The sequence below is a fragment of the Protopterus annectens genome, chromosome 4.part0 (genome assembly GCF_019279795.1).
Source record: "Protopterus annectens isolate FY-2018-M chromosome 4.part0, PAN1.0, whole genome shotgun sequence".
NCBI lineage: Eukaryota > Metazoa > Chordata > Ceratodontiformes > Protopteridae > Protopterus > Protopterus annectens.
Window position 1 is genome coordinate 1,412,542,635 of NC_056733.1, and position 20,378 is coordinate 1,412,563,012.

The 20,378-nt window shown below is 44.8% G+C and overlaps 1 protein-coding gene across 2 annotated transcripts in view; it reads left to right on the top strand.

Moving 5' to 3' along the window:
• The window catches only part of PPP2CA (protein phosphatase 2 catalytic subunit alpha), a 741,847-nt gene that overhangs the window by 556,874 nt on the left and 164,595 nt on the right, over positions 1-20,378 (top strand). For both annotated transcript variants that reach the window (XM_044069242.1, XM_044069243.1), the window contains exon 6: positions 12,034-12,152. In XM_044069242.1, the coding sequence (XP_043925177.1) occupies positions 12,034-12,152 (119 nt within the window). The remainder of the gene's footprint in view (positions 1-12,033; positions 12,153-20,378) is intronic.

Consider the following 20,378-nt stretch of genomic DNA (forward strand, 5'->3'; position numbering starts at 1 on the left):
GCTACAAATGGGTTGTCCTGTCGTCCGGCAGCCCTTCGGGCGTCGGATTCCAAAGTCTGGGTATGGCCTCGGCTGGTGTCGCACTTCACCCGGCGTCATCTCTGCTGGTCTTGGTATAAAGGCATCAGCCGACGCCATTTTCCTCAGTCTTTCTTGCGGCGTGGCCAAAGCAGAAGCTGTTCTCAAGTGCCGGTCGGTCAGATCCAGAGATTACTACTACCGAATACTACAAGACTTCTAAAAGCTAAGTACCCGTTGGGGACTCTTTCTTGCCTCAGCCGATGTCAGAAAAAGTGAATAACTGTTTAACTTGTGGGAAACAAATACCTCATAAAGATTTCCACTCTTACTGCTTACCTTGTTTAGGCCCAGACCACGACGTAGCAGCTTGTTTAGCCTGTGCTTCCTTCAACTGACGAACGCTTAGGCGTCGGTCGGAGTTTGCTGAACAGTTTTTCGGCTCAGATTTTGCGTACATTATGCAGTCGGATCCTCCGACTTCTCAAATTGTTAAAAAACGCAAAGAAAAGGACAGACACTCGCGGTCCGCGGTTTCGGCCGAAACCACGGTTAAGCAAACCGCGAGTGTCTGTTTCGGCCGAAACCGAGCAAACGGGTCAATCTACAGCCGAATCCATGACTTCTACCGAGGCCTCTTCTACCCTAGTTGAATCAGCCTCTGAAGTTTTGCCTACTAATGTGGTTTCTCCAGAATTATCGGACACCATCCCTTTGGATGTCTCTACCCCAGCACGTGGTGCTGCTAGGCCTCCTGCAGCCATGTCTATAAAGGCCTTTGCCAGGGCTAAAGCAGCCAAAACTGCTAAGTCTGTGCCTGTTAAGCCCCCCTCTCACAGGCCCAGTTCCAGTTCCCAAATGCTTACTCTGGCAGAGGATCTCATCTCTTTAATAAGGGGATCCCAATCTCACCCAGACAGGGCCTCTCAACCTCCAGAAAAGAGACCTAGAGCAGAGCCCCTGAGCCAGTGTCCTCAGATGACTCTTCTGATGATACAGACAATACAGACCATCCAGAGGCTCCTTTTTCTACTTATGAAGATTCCGATGCTGAAGAATCTATTCCTTCTGCCTCTCCACCAGAGGAATTTTCCTTTGGGGAAACCTTACATGCCATGAGAGAGCAATTCCAATGGCAGGGACAAGATTTCTCAGATTCAAGAAAAAGGCTTAGGACATTTTTACACTTACAACATAGGCCCTTAGCTATACCTCCAGTTCTTCCTGTTGTGGATGATGCATTTAATGATGTTTGCACTGCTCCTGATACTTTACCTCCAGCCCCTGCTAAGCCCGATAGGTTTTACAGGGTACCGGACACTCATCACCACTTATACAAGGCTCCTCTTGCAGATCCTGAGACTATCTCCCAGGGGCCTAAGGCAGTAGCCGACCTCAGCGAAAGACCCTCTCCTTACTGAAAGGGAATCCAGGTCCTTAGAGAGATGGGGTAAAAAAGTATACACCTCTGCTACTCTCTCAGCTAGAGCTTTGAACTGTCAGTTTCATATGATCCAATACCAAGAGTTTATGCTTGATCAGTTAACTAAGAAACTGTCCTCTGATGATTCCTTAGATAAGAAATATGTTCTAGAAATGGTGAATAACATTCAGCAGGTTAGTAACCATTCTTTAAAATGTGGCTATGATGCACTGGAGGCTTCATTTAGATCAGCCATGACTGGCACAGTTATAAGAAGGCATGCATGGTTGAAAGAACAGGTCTTGCTGGATCATGTTAAAGCAAAGCTATTAGATGCTCCTATGGATAAGGTCAGTCTATTTGGTTCTCCTGCCCAACAAGTAATGAAGAAAATGGAAGAGAAGGCAAAATCTGTACAAACAGTTAAAGATTTCCTACAGGTTCAGCCCCCAAGGTTTAGCAGGAACTGGCCTTCCAAAAATTGGTCCTTTCCAGACTCCTCTAAAACTCAGAGAGGCAGGAATAGACGTTCCAGAGGCAGAAATCAATCCAGAGGAGGTGCCTACAGGGGACGCCAGTGGCAAGGCAATAACCGAGGCACAGATACAACCACTACCACTGCAACAGGACAATCAGTGACTTGGCTCTCACACCGCCTACCAGGGAACAAATATCAGCACCCTTAGGCGGAAAGTTAGCCTTATTTTCAAAAAACTGGCACTATATCACAAGAGACAAGTGGATTTTGCAAACTATAGACCAAGGCTACAGGTTTCATTTCCACACCTTACCAGTAAAAAGAGGAATGCCAAACCTACCACCAAATCAAAAGACAGAAGCTCTAAAACAAATAGCTCAACTAACAAAGATGAGAGCTGTGGAAAGGGTACCACCTACAGAGCAGGGCAAGGGATTTTACTCCAGACTCTTCCTAGTACCAAGAAAAGAGAAAAGTTGGAGACCTATTCTCGACCTGTCCGCCTTAAACACATTCATCATTGTTCCAAAATTCAAAATGCTGACCCTACAGCAACTTCTTCCCATGCTGGGCAAGGAGTACTGGCTGGTAACTCTAGATCTCAAGGAGGCATACCTGCACGTCCCCATACGACCAAATTGCAGAAGATACCTCAGATTTCTTGCAGGATCAGAGCATTATCAATTATCAGCATTGCCCTTTGGCTTATCTACTGCGCCCAGAGTGTTCACGAAATGCCTGGCATCAGTAATCGCTCATTGCAGGCTTCAGGGAATCCAAATTTACCCATACCTGGACGACTGCCTGATACAAGCGGACAACAAAAGCAAGCTGACACAAGACTTACAAAGAGTCATTTGCTTACTACAAGCCCTGGGATACACAGTCAATTTAAAAAAGTCAAGACTGATACCATCCCAAACAAGAACATTCTTGGGTGCAGAATTGGACACAGTAAAACAGATGGCATTCCTAACTGCAGAAAAACAAGAACAACTTCCTCTTTACTTCTTGGCATTAAAGCAGAACAAACTAACAGCAAGGAAAGTACTGCAGGCCTTGGGCTTCATGGCATCCTGCATAATCCTGGTCCCCCATGCCAGACTGCATATGAGAAAGCTACAGTGGTACCTAAAGAATTTATGGTCTCAACACAGGCACAGCTTGGAAACCGAAATACCACTAATCCCATGCCTAAAACAAGAGTTCCTATGGTGGGCTCAGGCATGCCAGTCAAACCCAGGTTTGTCCTTCCACAACATTCAAACAAGCCAAACCATCACAACGGACGCCTCAGACCTCGGTTGGGGGGCCCACATGCTGGACAAGTGCATTCAAGGCTTATGGACTCCAGCTGCACCTGCACATAAATCAAAAAGAAATGCTGGCAGTAAAACTAGCAATCCAGAATTTCAGACCATTCCTCAAAGAAGGCCAATTGATAAGGACAGACAACACCACAGTCATGTGGTACATCAACAAACAGGGAGGCACTCATTCATACCCCCTATGCCGAATGGCTGTGGACCTATGGAATATGGCTCTGAGCTACAACATTCAGTTACAGGCAATATTTGTACCGGGAAAAGAAAACATCCTAGCAGACATGTTAAGCAGAACTACCTCGGATGCTCACGAATGGATGCTACACCCGGACATCTTCAAGGCCATCACAAAGAAATGGGGAAGGCCACATATAGACCTATTCGCATCCCCACTCAATCACCAGCTCAAGAAATTCTGCACAAGGACATACCATCCACTTGCTTGGAAGGTGGACTCTATCCTTCAGTTGGAAAGGCCTGACAGCATATGCATTTCCACCCCTTCCTTTGATGCACAAGGTACTACTGAAAATCAAAGAGGAACGTCCAAGGATAATTCTGATAGCTCCAAATTGGCCAAGACAACATTGGTATCCATTGCTGAGGAGCATGTCTCGGGGGGAAACGTGGACACTACCCCTGATTCCTTTGATAACTCAGAGCGACTACAACATCCTGCATCCAAACCTGAAAACTCTGCAACTGACTGCCTGGAACATTACATAAGAGCAACTAACCCAGATTTATCCCAAAGGGTTAAAGACATTATCCTTGAGGCCCGCAGACCTTCAACAAGAAGGAACTATGCAGGAAAATGGAAAAGGTTTGTCATTTGGAGTACTGAAAGAGGGAAAGATGCGTCAAAGGTAGATATTGCCAACATCCTGGAGTATTTGGCAGAGCTTCTCCATACAGGCCTGTCCTATTCCTCCATCAAGATACATGCATCAGCTATTTCTGCAGAATACAGCTTGATCCCCTGTCTTCTCACATCCTCTACTCAGGCAGTTCCTGAGAGGAATTAAGAATGTAAAACCTCCTAGGAAACCACCATTACCAGCATGGGACTTGAACTTTGTGCTAGAAAAATTGACACTCCCTCCATTCGAACCAGCAGCAACAGCAGATCTTCAACACCTATCCTGGAAAACTGCTTTCCTACTGGCAATTACTTCAGCAAGAAGGGTTTCAGAACTACAGGCTTTAATGGCAGTACAACCCTTCCTAATCTTCCATCAAGATAGAGTATCCATGAGAACTAATCCTACATTTATGCCTAAGGTGGTATCCAGAGTGTCTCTAAACCAGGCTATCCACCTACTTACCTTCTTTCCCAATCCACAGAACAGAGGGGAAAGACTGCTGCATACCTTGGATGTACATAGACAGTTGTGCTACTATCTGGACAGAACCAAGGGCAATAGAAAAACTGACCAGCTTCTAGTAGCTTATGCAACAGGAAGGGAAGGAAAAGCAATTTCCAAACAGACAATCTCCAAGTGGATAGGAAATTGCATAAGATTCTGTTACTCCTACCATGGAAAGCAAATTCCACAGAACATAAGGCCTCATTCTACAAGGGCTACAGCCACTACCACAGCTTTCTTACGAGGAGTGGCTACCAAGGACATTATTGAGGCGGCTACTTGGACCTCCGTGCATACATTTGCCAAGCATTATAACTTACCTCTATACTCTAGATCCCGAGCAGGGTTTGCCACTGCTTTGCAAGGGATCCTAACTACACCATAATTCTTCTTCCTCCTCCCCTAGTTTGGCTATGGTATTCTACCCATTTGTAAGGACTGCAGATGCATCCTTGAAGGACATAGTACAGTTTTGTACCTACCATAAATGTAGATGTCCGAACAGGATAGCATCTGCAGTCAGGATTACCCACCCTCCTTCCCCTCTGTGGTACTCCTAGGGTATTTGCCCACCTAAAAGCTAGCTGGGGGGGATCTCTTATGGTGTATTTGTATATATGTACATACATGCTTATTTTTTGTGTTTGCCTTCTACTTTTTTGGAAACATTGGCATTTACCCAAAAATTTAGCTATCCAAGAGGGCAACTGGCATCTGGGGCAAGAAACAGAGGAAAATGGCGTCGGCTGATGCCTTTATACCCGAAGACCAGCAGAGATGACGTCGGGTGAAGTGCGACACCAGCCGAGGCCAGACCCAGACTTTGGAATCCAGCCAACCGAAGGGCTGCCTGACGACAGGACAACCCATTTGTAAGGACTGCAGATGCTATCCTGTTCGGACATCTACATTTATGGTAGGTACAAAACTGTACTTTACCCACCCTCCAGCCCCCTGTTTTCCTCTTACTATACCTCTCCTTTCTTTTACTATGCTTAAAAGCCTTTTTGGTGCATTTGCTTTTGCTTGGAGGTATATTTTTTGTTTTAAATTATTTACATATATATATATATATATATATATATATATATATATATATATATATATATATATATATATATATATATATATATATATATATATATATATATATATATATATATATATATATATATGTATATGTGTGTGTGTTTTTTTTCTCCCCATTTGGGGGGCACCTGACATGTGGGGCAAGAAAAACTGATGTAATGGTGTCTGCTGCATGTTTTGTACCCCTGATGACCTGACGTCATGGAAGAAGGGATACCAAGTGGTGCAGGACCCAAGACTTTGTTAATCAGGCCGACTGAGGGCAACCTGCCAGCAGATTACCCAATTGCAATGACTGCAACAGTGAATACACTATCTACATTTATGGTAAGTGTACAAAGCTGTACTTTCTAAACTTCCACTTTTAGTCCCTAGAAGAAATTTAAACTGCTGACTCCAAGAAGAATTTAGGGATGTCCTTCAAGGATGCATCTGCAGTCCTTACAAATGGGTTGTCCTGGCCTCAGGCAGCCCTTCGGTCGGCCGGATTCCTCTGGGTCTGGCCTCGGCTGATGTCGCACTTCACCCGACGTCATAGCTGCAGTTCAGCGGGTATAAAGGCATCAGCCGACGCCATATTCCTCAGTCTTTCTTGCCGCGTGGCGCCCGAAGCAGAAGCTGTTCGCAAGTGCCGGTCGGTCAGAACCAGAGATTACTACTACCGAAGACTTCTAAAAAGCTAAGTACCCCGTTGGGGACTCTTTCTTGCCTCAGCCGATGTCAGAAAAAGTGAATAACTGTTTAACTTGTGGGAAACTAATACCTCATAAAGATTTCCACTCTTACTGCCTACCTTGTTTAGGCCCAGACCACGGCGTAGCAGCTTGTCTAGCCTGTGCTTCTTTCAACCGACGGACGCTTAGACGTCAGTCGGAATTTGCTGAGCAGTTTTTCGGCTCCGCTTTTGCTTACAATATGCAGTCGGAAACTCCGACTTTGCAATTAACTAAAAAACGCAAGGAAAAGGACCGACACCCGCGGTTTCGGCCGAAACTGCGGTTAAGTCAACCGCGAGTGTCTCGGTTTCGGCTGAAACAGAGTCCACGGTTCTTCGGCCGAAAGCTTGCCTCCTACCGAGGCCTCATCCAGCATGGCTGAATCTGCTACTGAAATCCCACCTGCTCTTGCAGGTTCACAGGATTTATCTGATACTATACCTTTAGATATATCTACTCCTGCACGTGGAGCTGCTAGGCCCCCTGCATCCATGTCGATTAAGGCTTTTGCCAGGGCTAAAGCAGCAAAATCTACCAAAACTGTGCCTGCTAAGACCCCCTCTCACAGGCCTAGCTCTAGTTCTCAAATGCTTAGTCTAGCAGAGGATCTCATTTCTTTGATCCGGGGATCCCAACCTCACCCTGACAGGACCTCTCGCCCACCTCCAGAGAAGAGGCCTAGAGCAGAGCCCCCCGAGCCAGTTTCTTCAGATTACTCCTCTGATGATTCAGATAATACAAACCCTCCAGAGGGCCCTTATTCTCCTTATGAGGACTCTGATGCAGAAGACTCCATTCCTTCTGCCTCTCCGCCTGAGGAATTTTCTTTTGGGGAAACCTTGCATGCTATGAGGGAACAATTTCAATGGCAGGGCCAGGATTTTTCAGACTCTAGGAAAAGGCTTAGGACCTTTTTGCATTTGCCACAGCATAGGCCTTTAGCCATTCCTCCAGTACTCACTGTTGTGAATGATGCATTTAATGATGCTTGTACTGCTCCTGATTCTCTTCCTCCGGCCCCTGCTAAGCCCGACAGGTACTACAGGGTTCCGGACACATTATCATTTGTATAAGGCTCCTTTTGCAGATCCTGAAACTATCTCCCAGGGACCCAAGGCTGTAGCAACTACCTCTGCCAAAAACCCCCTCCCCTCTGAAAGGGAATCTAGGGCTTTAGAGAGATGGGGTAAAAAAGTTTACACTTCTGCTACTCTTTCGGCTAGGGCCTTAAACTGTCAATTCCACATGATTCAGTATCATGAATTTGTTAGATCAGTTAACTAAAAAACTGTCCTCGTCTGAACCATTAGACAAAAAATCTGTTCAGGAAATGGTACATAACATTCAGCAGGTCAGTAATCATTCTTTAAAATGCGGCTATGATGCACTGGAGGCTTCCTTTAGATCAGCTATGACTGGTACAGTGATCAGAAGGCATGCATGGTTAAAAGAGCAGTCCTTACCAGACCATGTTAAATCAAAGCTCCTAGATGCTCCCATGGATAAGCTCAATTTGTTTGGCTCCCTGCACAGCAGGTGCTGAAGAAGGTGGAAGAGAAAGCAAAATCTGTCCAGACAGTCAAGGATTTCTTACAGGTCCAGCCTCCAAGGTTTAGTAGGAACTGGCCTTCCAAGAATTGGTCCTTTCCAGACACCTCCAGAGCTCAGAGAGGCAGGAATAGGCGCCAAGAGGCAGGGGTCAATCCAGAGGTGCCTACAGGGGCGCCAGTGGCAGCCTAACAACCAGCGAAGTACTGCCACAGATCCAGCCACCACCACTTCCACAGGACAATCACAGTGACTTGGCTCTGAGACCGCCTACCAGGGAACAACTAGAAGCACCCTTAGGCGGAAAGCTAGCCTTATTTTCAGTAAACTGGCATCACATCACAGGAGACAAATGGATTTTACAGACAATAGACCAAGGTTACAGGTTTCACTTCCATACTCTACCAAGGAAGAGAGGAATGCCAAACCTACCTCCAAATCAGAAGACAAATGCTCTACAACAAGTACACCACTTACTAAGGATGAGAGCTATAGAAAGGGTACCGTCCATGGAACAAGGGCAAGGATTTTACTCAAGACTTTTCCTGGTGCCAAGAAAAGAAAACCAATGGAGACCTATTCTCGACCTGTCCACTCTAAACACATACATCATTGTTCCAAAATTCAAAATGCTGACCCTTCAGCAGCTTCTTCCCATGCTGGGCAAGGAGTCTTGGGTGGTAACTCTAGATCTCAAGGAGGCATACCTGCACGTCCCCATACGACCAAATTGCAGAAGATACCTCAGATTTCTTGCAGGATCAGAACATTATCAATTCTCAGCATTGCCCTTTGGCTTATCTGCTGCGCCCAGAGTATTCACGAAATGCCTGGCATCAGTAATTGCTCATTGCAGGCTTCAGGGAATTCAAATTTACCCTTACCTGGACGACTGCCTGTTACAAGCGGACAACAAAAATTAGAAAAAGATTTGAAAAAGGTCATTCATATACTGCAAGCCCTGTGATACACAGTCAGTATAAGAAAGTCAAGGCGGATACCATCCCAGAGGATAACTTTCTTGGGTGCAGAACTGGACACATCAAATCAAATGGCATCCCTCACAGCAGAAAAACAGAAGCAACTTCCTCTCTATTTTATGGCATTAACAAAGCAGAACCAGCTAACAGCAAGGAAAGTCCTGCAAGCCCTGGGTTACATGGCATCCTGCATAATATTGATTCCACATGCCAGACTACATATGAGAAAGTTACAATGGTACCCAAGGAATTTATGGTCTCAGCACAAGCACAGCCTAGAAACCCAAATTCCAATAATTCCATGCCTGAATCAAGAATTCCAATGGTGGCTCAGGCCTGTCAATCGAACAAAGGGATGCCCTTCCACAGCACTCAACCAAGCCAGACTATCACAACGGACGCCTCAGACCTCGGTTGGGGGGCACACATGCTGGACAAGTGCATACAAGGCTTATGGACTCAAGACCAGCTGAACCTACACATAAATCAAAAGGAGATGCTGGCAGTAAAACTGGCAATTCAGACATTCAGACCATTTCTTCGACAGGGTCAATTGTTGATAAGGACGGACAACACCACAGTTATGTGGTACATCAACAAACAGGGAGGCACACATTCATACCCTCTATGCCGGATGGCAATGGACCTCTGGAATGTGGCCCTGAGCTTCAACATTCAGTTACAAGCAATATTTGTACCAGGAAAAGAAAATATACTAGCAGACATCCTAAGCAGAACTACCACGGATGCCCACGAATGGATGCTACATCCAGACATCTTCAAATCCATTGCAGAGAAATGGGGACTACCAGAAATAGACTTATTCGCATCCCCACACAACCACCAATTGAAAAAATTCTGCACGAGGGCATACCACCCACTTGCTTGGAAGGTGGACCCCCTATCTTTCAGTTGGAAAAACCTGACAGCATATGCATTCCCACCTCTTCCTTTGATGCACAAGGTGCTATTGAAGATCAAAGAAGACCGTCCAAGGATCATCCTGATAGCTCCAGGCTGGCCGAGGCAGCATTGGTACCCATTACTGAGGAGCATGTCTCTGGAACAAATATGGCCTCTGCCCCTAGTTCCCTTACTGTTCACAGAACAACTTCAAAACCCTGCATCCAAACCTGAAAACACTGCAGCTGGCTGCCTGGAACATTGCATAAGACAAAATAACCCTGATTTATCTCAAAGGGTTAAAGACATTTTCTTGGAGGCTCGCAGACCCTCAACAAGAAAAACTTATTCAGCAAAATGGAAAAGATATCTCATTTGGAGTGCAACAAAAGGAGTAGATGCATCAGTGGCAAACATAGCTAACATCCTGGAATATTTAGCAGAGCTTTTCCACAATGGTCTGTCTTACTCCTCCATTAAGATTCATGCATCAGCAATTTCAGCAGAATACAACATGGATCCTCCAGTCTTTTCTCAACCTCTACTCAGGCAGTTTCTCAGAGGAATTAAAAATGTGAAACCACCAAGGAAACAACCATTGCCTACATGGGACTTGAACTTTGTGTTAGAAAAGTTAACACTCTTCCCCCCCCCCCCTTTTGAACCAGCAGCAACAGCAGAATTACAGTACTTATCTTGGAAGACTGCATTCCTGCTTGCAATCACTTCAGCTAGAAGGGTTTCTGAATTACAGGCATGAATGGCAGTACAGCCCTTCCTTATCTTCCATCAGGATAGAGTGTCCATGAGAACTAATCCTACCTTTATGCCAAAAGTGGTCTCCAGAGTATCTTTAAACCAAGCAATACACCTGCCAACATTCTTCCCCAACCCACAGAACAGGGGGGAAAGATTGCTGCATACCTTGGATGTACACAGACAATTGCGCTACTACCTGGACAGAACCAAGAACTATAGAAAAACTGACCAGCTTCTGGTAGCATATGCCACAGGAATGGAAGGAAAAGCAATTTCAAAACAGACAATCTCAAAATGGATAGGAAATTGCATTAGATTTAGTTACTCTTTTCATGGAAAGGCAACTCCAGAAAACATCAGACCTCATTCCACAAGGGCTACAGCCACTACTACAGCTTTCTTACAAGGAGTGGCTACCAAAGACATTTTAGAGGCTGCTACGGAGCTCCGTGCATACATTTGCCAAGCATTATAATCTGCCTTTATACTCCATATCCCGAGCAGGTTTTGCCACTGCTGTTTTGCAAGGGATCTTAACTACACCATAAACTCTTAGTGCCTCCTCCCCCAGTTTGGCTATGGTATTCTACCCATTTGTTAGGACTGCAGATGCATCCTTGAAGGACATAGTACAGTTTTGTACCTACCATAAATGTAGTTGTCCGAGAGGTATGCATCTGCAGTCAGGATTACCCACCCTCCTTCCCCTCTGTGGTACTCCTAGGGTATTTGCCCATCTTGTAGCTAGCTGGGGGAATCTATTATGGTGTATTTGTTTGTATATATGTATATACATGTTTATTTCTATTTGCTCTCTATTGTTTGGAAACATTTGCATTTATCCAAATTTAGCCTTCCTAGAGGGCACCTGGCATCTGGGGCAAGAAACACTGAGGAATATGGCGTCGGCTGATGCCTTTATACCCGCTGAACTGCAGCTATGACGTCGGGTGAAGTGCGACATCAGCTGAGGCCAGACCCAGACTTTGGAATCCGGCCGACCGAAGGGCTGCCTGAGGCCAGGACAACCCATTTGTAAGGACTGCAGATGCATACCTCTCGGACATCTACATTTATGGTAGGTACAAAACTGTACTTTTTATTTGACCCCCTTTGTTCTGTACATCTGAGTTTTAGTCCAGTCCCACTTTCATGTCTAAGAACATAAGGTATGTAGCTGGTTCACATCTCAGGTGATTTCAACATTTGCTGTCTGGTTAGTCATTAGCTGGTTCACCTTCCAGGGTGATGTCAGTATCTGGTGGCTGGGCAGTCATTAAAAATTGTGACAAAAGGTTTTGGCAACTTACTGCGTAAGTTGTATGTAGTCTTTGAAATAGGCAAGTAATTGTAGCTACAGTTTTTGCAGGTTAATGTGTTGTCCCAGAATATGAAAATTAACCCAGCAACTTTAATGTGTTTTTTAGGGGTATAATTGGTGCCACGATCGGAATGTAGTAACAATCTTTAGTGCTCCAAACTATTGCTATCGTTGTGGGAACCAAGCAGCAATTATGGAACTAGATGACACCCTTAAATATTCATTGTAAGTAGTAATTTTCAGTAATTTGATAGTTCTAAATGATTGAAATGTTTTCCTTTTAGCAACTGTCAATGAATCATTTAAAGGAGGTAGCATATGCAAATTACCATGAGCATGTGCCCAAAGTGGAACCTTTTCTGAAGTTGGAGTATTGTAAAGTTGAACAGTTGGCGAAAGGCTTTTTCAGTCTGCATCTGCTAAAACCTTATTTTGACACTTCCAGAATTTCAATGTTTCACGCATGCTAAATTAAACTGTTTTTGGAATCCTTTTGCAGACAGGGTGGCACTGTGGTTGCAGCAGTTAAATTGCTGCCTCACAGCACTTAGTTTTCAGATTAATTTCTCAGCTGGAGCACTTCCTTTACTGCATTTTTGCAGCTTTCACTTTGAGAGACATGCCTGTAATTGCATGTCCACAGGATTTTCTTTATTGGGTCCTGTGAATGCCACAGTAGGCTCAAAATTTTCCACAGTCCTGAAATGGATAAAGCAAGTATTGGAAAATGAATGAGTTAATCTTTGGAGGCTAAAATGAAGAAAACCAAAAGCCGTATGCAAGCAGTTTTTTTCCAAGCTAATCAACAGTAGCCTTCAGAGCTCCAAACGTTATACATGGTGTCTTTCACACTTAGTCCATATGTATGCAAGTAGATTTCTACTAGTAGTGTTCTGTTTGGTTAACCAGGGGAATCTCTGTTGGATATACTCTGATATTGTTCTGTGACATACATTCATCTTGCAGCCCTTTATATGATTTACTTCGGTGGCGGTACTTCGGTAGTGGCAGATAAATGTGTCAGCACCTCAGATTACCTCAAGAAGATAAGGTTGCTAACCTGTATTTGTTACAGGACTGACACCACCTAGTATTTTGTTGACAGTATTAAGTTGTCAGTTTCTTGGTTCTGGAGCTTACATATTTAGTTCTGGGACTTATGGTGTTGGTGATTCCTGTCAGGTGGTGCTAGTGAAGACTGCTTCCTTCCTGGACCAGCAGTGAATCTTCAAATTCCTCATTCTTTATTGACTTAGACTACCCTGTTCTGAATACTTGGTTAACCCTTGCAGTTATTGGGCCTTTCCCTAGTTAGTGTTTGACTTCTTTCGGCTTTTCCCGGTAAGGGGTCGCCACAGCGGATCCACTCATCCATGAGGCTTATTTCACATGCACATGGTGGGTTCAGGCATTTCCATCAGGAGGCATGCCTGGATGCATCTTCGTGATTTTGCAGAGCCCTTCAAGTCATCCTTTGTCAATGTTCCTTTTGACGGAAGTTATTTGGCCCCAAAATGAAAGACGCTCTTTCCAGGTGTGAGCAAGATGGTTAGACCCTGTTTGCAGTGAGCATACGTTTTTCAACACCTCCAAGAACTTTTCCCAGGAATCAACAAGGTGGTCAGAAAATGTGGTTCAGGAAATCCCAGGGTTCACTCCATGTGGAGAGTTCCCCCAGGGGCAAAGGGACTCAAATGGGCGATGCCACCCACATGGTAGAGAAGACCAGCAGAACCAGGGATCCACAGATTTTGACAGACCCTATCAGTACTCCTGAAAGGAGGCCTGATTGCCCACCTCTGCAGGCATTCAGGGGTCACTTATCCCTGCATCAGCGAGCCTGGCTGGACATTACAAAAGATACTTGGGGGCGCAGGATTATTTCTACAGATTATATTTTCCAGGCCCTGTTCACAGAATTTTGTTTTGTAATGATGTCCCAGCCAGTCGGAGGGAAACAGCAGATCTGGAAATGCAAAAGGTGTTAGTTATCCAAGAGGTCCCTCAGACCAGAAAGGATCTGGAACTTGCTCAAGATTTTTTTTGAGACAAAACAGGACTGAAGACCAATTTTGGATCTCAACATTCAGAACAAGTCAGTTCAGCATGCCAAGTTTCCAGATGGTTACGGTTCAGTCCATTTTGCCCTTTCTGCACAAGGATGACTGGATGTACTCAACAGATCTCCTCCAGAATGCATACTAAACACACAAATGAACAGACTGTCCAGGAGATGTCTGCATTTCTGGTTGGGAGCCATTCACTACCAATTCAGAGTACTACTCTTTGACCTTACCACAGCCCCCAGTGTGTTCAAATGCATGGCAGTAGTAGCAGCTCAGAGATTGGAGGGATTACTGGTGTTTCTGTATCTAGACAACTGCCTCGACCAAGCATCTGATAGCCACTTGAGACTGTACTCCAGATTTGTTCCAATCTAGGTATTGGTCATCCACAACAAATCTCCACTTCAGCAGTCTCAAAACATTAGAATTGATAGGGTCCTTCAACATAACTTCAATGAAAGCTTCTTTCCCTTTGTCAAGGGGTTCAGACTGTCGCTTGTTTTGTTTCCCATTAAAGACAAACGGGTGAGATAGTTAATTTACATGCTTTATTACAGATAGTCAGGATGGTTAGCAGTGCTAAATTAAACAGATAACTGACTACACAGACTCTGCTTACATCTCAAAGCTTACTACAAAATGGCAGGCTCACACGTGCTCAATATTTAAGTACTTGTGCAAGCCCCTAGATAGCTTCTTAAAGGTGTAAACACACACTGATCTGCAGTCTCCCTCTTAAATTTCCCACAATACAGTGACATGTGAAAAGTATGCAATGGTATAGACAAAAGTTAATAATCATGTCCTTATGCCAGAGTTGCCGTATCTGGAACGTGGTCTGGAAATGCGACCTGATATGGCAACTAGAATTGGGTTTAGCAACATTGACAGTCATCTGTGAACAACTTGCTTCAGGAGTTTTGGAGTTCTCGGGAACAGGGATGCATACTGGAACACCCTCTAACTGGAACGCTGGATAACTCGCTCTGAGATAGTCTCACAGGTAAGATACTGCAATACAGGCTTGGACACCCAAATTAATGTTTGATTCTGCCTAAGTTCAGCTCCTTGCAATTCCACAGTGTACCATCTCAGTTCTGGACATACACTTTTCACAACACCAGTCTGATCAAAACCTTTGGATGTCTGCATCCTCACCAGCTCCCCTTCTAATGATGAATTGAGCAATTTGCTGGTCTTGTCGTAATAGGACTTTTGAGACTAGTGCTTGTTCAACAGAATGGCCTTCACTGATCTGTTCTTGACACATGGAACCAGTAATGAACTACTAATTGGTAGTGTGGTTCTGGTTTTGTCTTAAAAGAAGTCTCTGTGCATGAGAACTGAGATGCTTATGACAAGGAAGAGATTCAGGAGTTTCAAGAAAACATCACAATTGTCTCATTTTGACTTCTCTAGTAATTGTTTCGCACTTTGAACTGCACATTCTTCCAAACCATTTGACTACTCGGGGCTACTTGTAACATGAGTAAAGTCCCACTCATCAGCAAATCTTTTGAACTGCTGGCTTGTAAATTGTGTACCGTTGTCAGAAATAACTGTGCAGACTACCATGGACTGCAGAATTATTTTTCTTTAATTGTACTGGATGCTAGATTAGTAAGTCTATCTCGAACCAATTGGAATAAGTCTACTAACAAAGTAATGTTGACCATTCCACTCGTATGTCAGTAGCTACTGCCAAACAAGGTAGTTCAGGAAGCTGGTTTAGCTGAAGTGGTTCTTTCTGTTGATGTGGCTTTGTACTGTTAAAGATGAAAGTAGTCTCTTAATATCCTGTGACATAGAAGGCCAAAATACTAGGGGTCTCTCCCTTTTGGTAGAATCAGTTCCTGGGTGGCCGTGATGCAAAATACTAATATAATCTTGTTGTAAGGACTTTGGAGCAATCCCTTGTGGACCTTTTATGATGATACCATTGTGAAACAAAATCTCATCTCTGTAGGGATAATAAGTTGCACATCTTTTAAGCAAGATTGCTTTGAAGGCCATCCTTGACTGATAAAGCGATTGATCTTATGAAGAACTGGATCTGAGGCTGTACGATTTCTAAGCTCATTAAGACGTGGAAGAAAAAATTCTCACTTCCATGACTTCAAAATGAAGTTTCTCATTTTCATGCTGTTCAAAGTATCAGCAAGATGAAGTTTGCCTTGTGTGACAAGATTGAAATTATACCTTTGCCATTTGACCATCATGCTTTGTGGTCTGGCTGGAGCTGTATGCGTAGGCTTTCTCAAAATAGTGACTAGAGGTTGGTGATCGGTTTTGATCTGGATAGGTAGACTGTAAATATAATCATGGAACTTCGAACATGCAGACAATTGCCAAGAGTTCTTTAAGCATAGTGCATTTCAGTTTGGGTAAGAGTTCTGGACACACAGGCTACTGGTCGACCCTCTTGAAGAATGACTACACCAAGACTAAACTTCAAAGCATAACAAGAAAGAGTAACTGGTTTGTGAATGTCATTAGTATCTGAGTTGGACTGGCAGATGTTCATGTTTCACTGTTGCAGTTATTATACTTGGGTTATCCTGCTGGCAGGCTACCCGCAGTCGGCCTGCAAAGTCTTGCTCTGGCGTTGGTTGCTGTCGCCTCTTCCCTGACGTCAGTGCGCCAGGGGTATACAAGATGCAGCCGACGCCATTTTCTTCAGTCTTTCTTGCCGCGCGGTGCCTGAAGCAAAAGCAGGTCGCAAGTGCTGGTCGGCCGACTCCTGAGATTTTCGAAATTGAATTTCAGACCGAAATCTTCAGTACAGCTAAGTACCCAGTTGGGGAAACTTTTTCTTGCTCCAGACCGATGTCAGTAAAAGTTAACAATTGTATTTCTTATGGGAAGCAAATACCTCATACGGATTTTCATTCTTACTGTATTCCTTGCCTAGGCCCTGACCACGACTTTGCTAGTTGCCAATTTTGTGCTAGATTTAACCAACGCACTATTAAGCGTCTGTACGATTTTGCTTTCCATTACTTTGGCCGAAGGTTTAACTATATAATGCATTCGGAACAGCCAACGACTGGAGTTCATAAAAAGCGCAAGGAAAAAGAAAAGGACAGGCATCCGAGGTCTAAAACAGACTAAGCCTTTTCTGGGCCAGTCGCCGGTTCTCAGTGAGGCGCTTTCGCAGCCTCTGACACCTGCTACCTCAGAACCACAGGCTGCCTCCGACTCGCACGTGGAGACAACTAGGTCTCTGGAAACTCAAGGTATTGGGCCTACGGAAACTACTCCATCAGATGGGTCCAGAGCCGCTGAGCAGCCATCTGCTTCTGAGAGCGTCTTCAGACCTACACAGCTTTCTGTCAGGACCACTTCAGCAACCAAGACAAAGTCTAAAACACCTTTAAAGACAAAGAAACAAGTACAGCATTCTCCTGGACAGTCATCCATGCCTAAGAAACAGATGCTTAAAATGGCAGAGTACCCAATTACTTTGATAAAAGGCCTAGGCAAGGCACTGACTGATTCCTCTGATCAGGTTTCTATTTCTTCTGATTCCTCTTCAGAACAGGAATATTCTCTTCCTCCCTATGAGGACTCTGATGCGGAAGAATCTATCCCTTCAGCCTCTCCTCCTGAGGACTGTTCTTTTGGGGAAACCCTACACACCATGAAGGGAGCACTTCCACTGGGTGAGCCAGGATTATTCAGAATCCAAGAAAAGGCTCAGATTTTCTTTTACTGCTTCAACACAGACCTCTTGCTATTCCTCCTGTACTGGACATTATAGATGTATTTTCTGAGTCCAGTCTGTCTCCTGATTCCTTACCCCCTGCACCAGTTAAGCCAGATAGGTACTACAGGGTTCCAGATTCACATAAATTTCTTTATAAAAAAAACTCTGCTGCTGACCCAGAAACTATATCTCCGGGTCCCAAAGGGGTCAAGGCTTCCACTGCAAAAAAAACCCTGTTTCCTCTGATAGGGATTCTAGAGCACTGGACAGATGGGGGGAAAAGTTTACACATCTGCTACTTTAGCTGTAAGGGCTTTAAACTGCCAATTTCGCATGCTTAAATATCAGCAATACCTAATGTCTGCTAAAACAGAAAATGCTGACAAACTCTGAATGTCCTGAAAACAAGGAAATGCAGGATTTATTGCATGCAGCTGAACAAGTGGGAAAGCATACTTTGCAATGTGGTTTTGATTCACTAGAGGCTTCTTGCAGGGCTGCAGTTACAGGCTGTCATTCAAAGGCATGCTCGGTTAAAGGAACAGTCTGCCTGATAAAGCAAAATTATTGGATGCTCCATTACAGCATGATACTTAGGTGTTAAGGCAGAAGTGTTAAAGAAAATGGAGGATAAAGCAAAATCAATGCAGACAGTGAAGGATTTCTTACAGGTTCAGCCACCCAAATTTAGCAGGAACTGGCCGCCTAAGAATTGGTCCTTTCCAATGTCAGACAGGCCACAGAGGCAGATACAGGCGCCCTACACACATCTCAGCCCCAAGGCTCATACAGGCCTAAACAATGGGGTGCTTCTGCCCCCAAAGGCGGAGAAGACAAATCACTACCATATAGGAAACTGTGCCAATGACTTGCCAGTGCCAAGCACTTAACTTTTGGCAGCACCCTTAGGGGGGAAGCTAGCACTTTTCTCACAAAATTGGCACATGATTACCCAAGACAAATGGGTCCTGAATATTGTTTCTCAGGGCTACAGGTTCCACGTTCATACCCTCCCAAAGGCAAAAGGTATACTAGATCTGCAACGCACACAATGGGCAGAGGCACAAAAGCAAATTTCATCTCTCATGGACATGCGGGCTATTCAAGGAGTACCACAACGAGAACAGGGAAGAGGATTTTACTAAAGACTTTTCTCTGTACCCAGAAAGGACAAAGCCTGGAGACCAACACTGGACCTGTCTATTCTAAGTACTATGTTCATCGTGCATACAGCTGCAGTCATTACAGATGGGTTCTCCTGCCGTCAGGCGGGTCCTCGGTCGGCCGAATTCCAAAGTCCAGGTCCGGCGTCTGTTGTTGTTGCTTTCTTTCCTGACGTCAGTGCGACAGGGGTATACAAGACACAGCTGACACCATTTTCTTCAGTCTTTTTTGCCGCGCGGTACCCGAAGCAGAAGCAGTTCGCAAGTGCCGGTCGGCCAGCTCCTGAAATTACAAAAATTTGGAAACCGAAGTAGTCTTTAAAGCTAAGTACCCCGTTGGGGAAACTTTTCTTGCCTCAGACCGATGTCAGACAAAGTTAACAATTGTATTTCTTGTGGGAAGCAAATACCGCATAAGGATTTCCATTCCCTCTGTATACCTTGTTTAGGCCCAGACCACGACGTCTCGGGCTGTCGCTTTTGTGCTACTTTCAATAAACGCACTATTAAGCTTCGGGCGGAGTTCGCCCAGCACTTTTTTGGTAAAGCTTTTAATTATAAAGTGTCGGAGACTCCTACTGTTTTGTCCAAAAAACGCAAGGACAAAGACTGACACGCGAGGCCCGCGGTCTCCACCGACACCACGCCAAAACCGGCTACACGCGGTCCGGTTCTCAGCGAGGTGCCTACGCAGCTCCTGACTACCGACGACACTTCTCTGGCGGTGTCTTCTGTAACCGAGACCGCAGGTTCCTCTGCCCATACCCTGACTACAGCTACCGAAGCCACTGTGAAGTGAGCCTCTTAATGTGGACAGGTCCACTTCACCCATGGTGTCTTCAGACCTTCCTTTTCCATAAAGGCCTTTACTAAGTCTAAATCAGCCATGCATTCCAAGAGGCCTGTTGCACAGGGCCCATCTCCAGGCCCCATGCCTAAAAAGCAGATGCTCAAAATGGCTGAGGATTTAATTACTCTTATCAGGGTTTCCCAACCCCCTCCGGACAAGAGACCCAGAGTGGAAGAAGATTCTCCCTCTTCTGACCAGGGTTCCATGATTTCAGAACATTCTGATGAAGAGAAACACGTACTCCCCTTTTGAAGATTCTAATGCAGAGCAGTCCATTCCTTCTGTATCCCCCCCAGAGGATTTTTCTTTCGGGGAAACCTTGCATACCTTGAGGGAACACTTCCATTGGGAAGGCCAAGATTTTTCAGATTCCAAGAAAAGGCTTAGGGAATTTCTTTTGTTACCTCAGCACAGACCTCTGGCGATACCTCCTGTCTTGGACATACTTGATTATGTTTACTCGGAGGCTTGCCTTAATCCGGATTCCCTGCCTCCTGCCCCAGTCAAGCCTGATACGTACTACAGAGTTCCTAACTCTCACCAATTTCTTTACAAAAGCCATAATGCTGACCCTGAAACCATTTCTCAAGGCCCCAAGGGAATGAAGGCCTCTACTGCTAAGAATCCTTTACCTTCCGAGAGAGAGTCTAGATCCTTAGAAAGGTG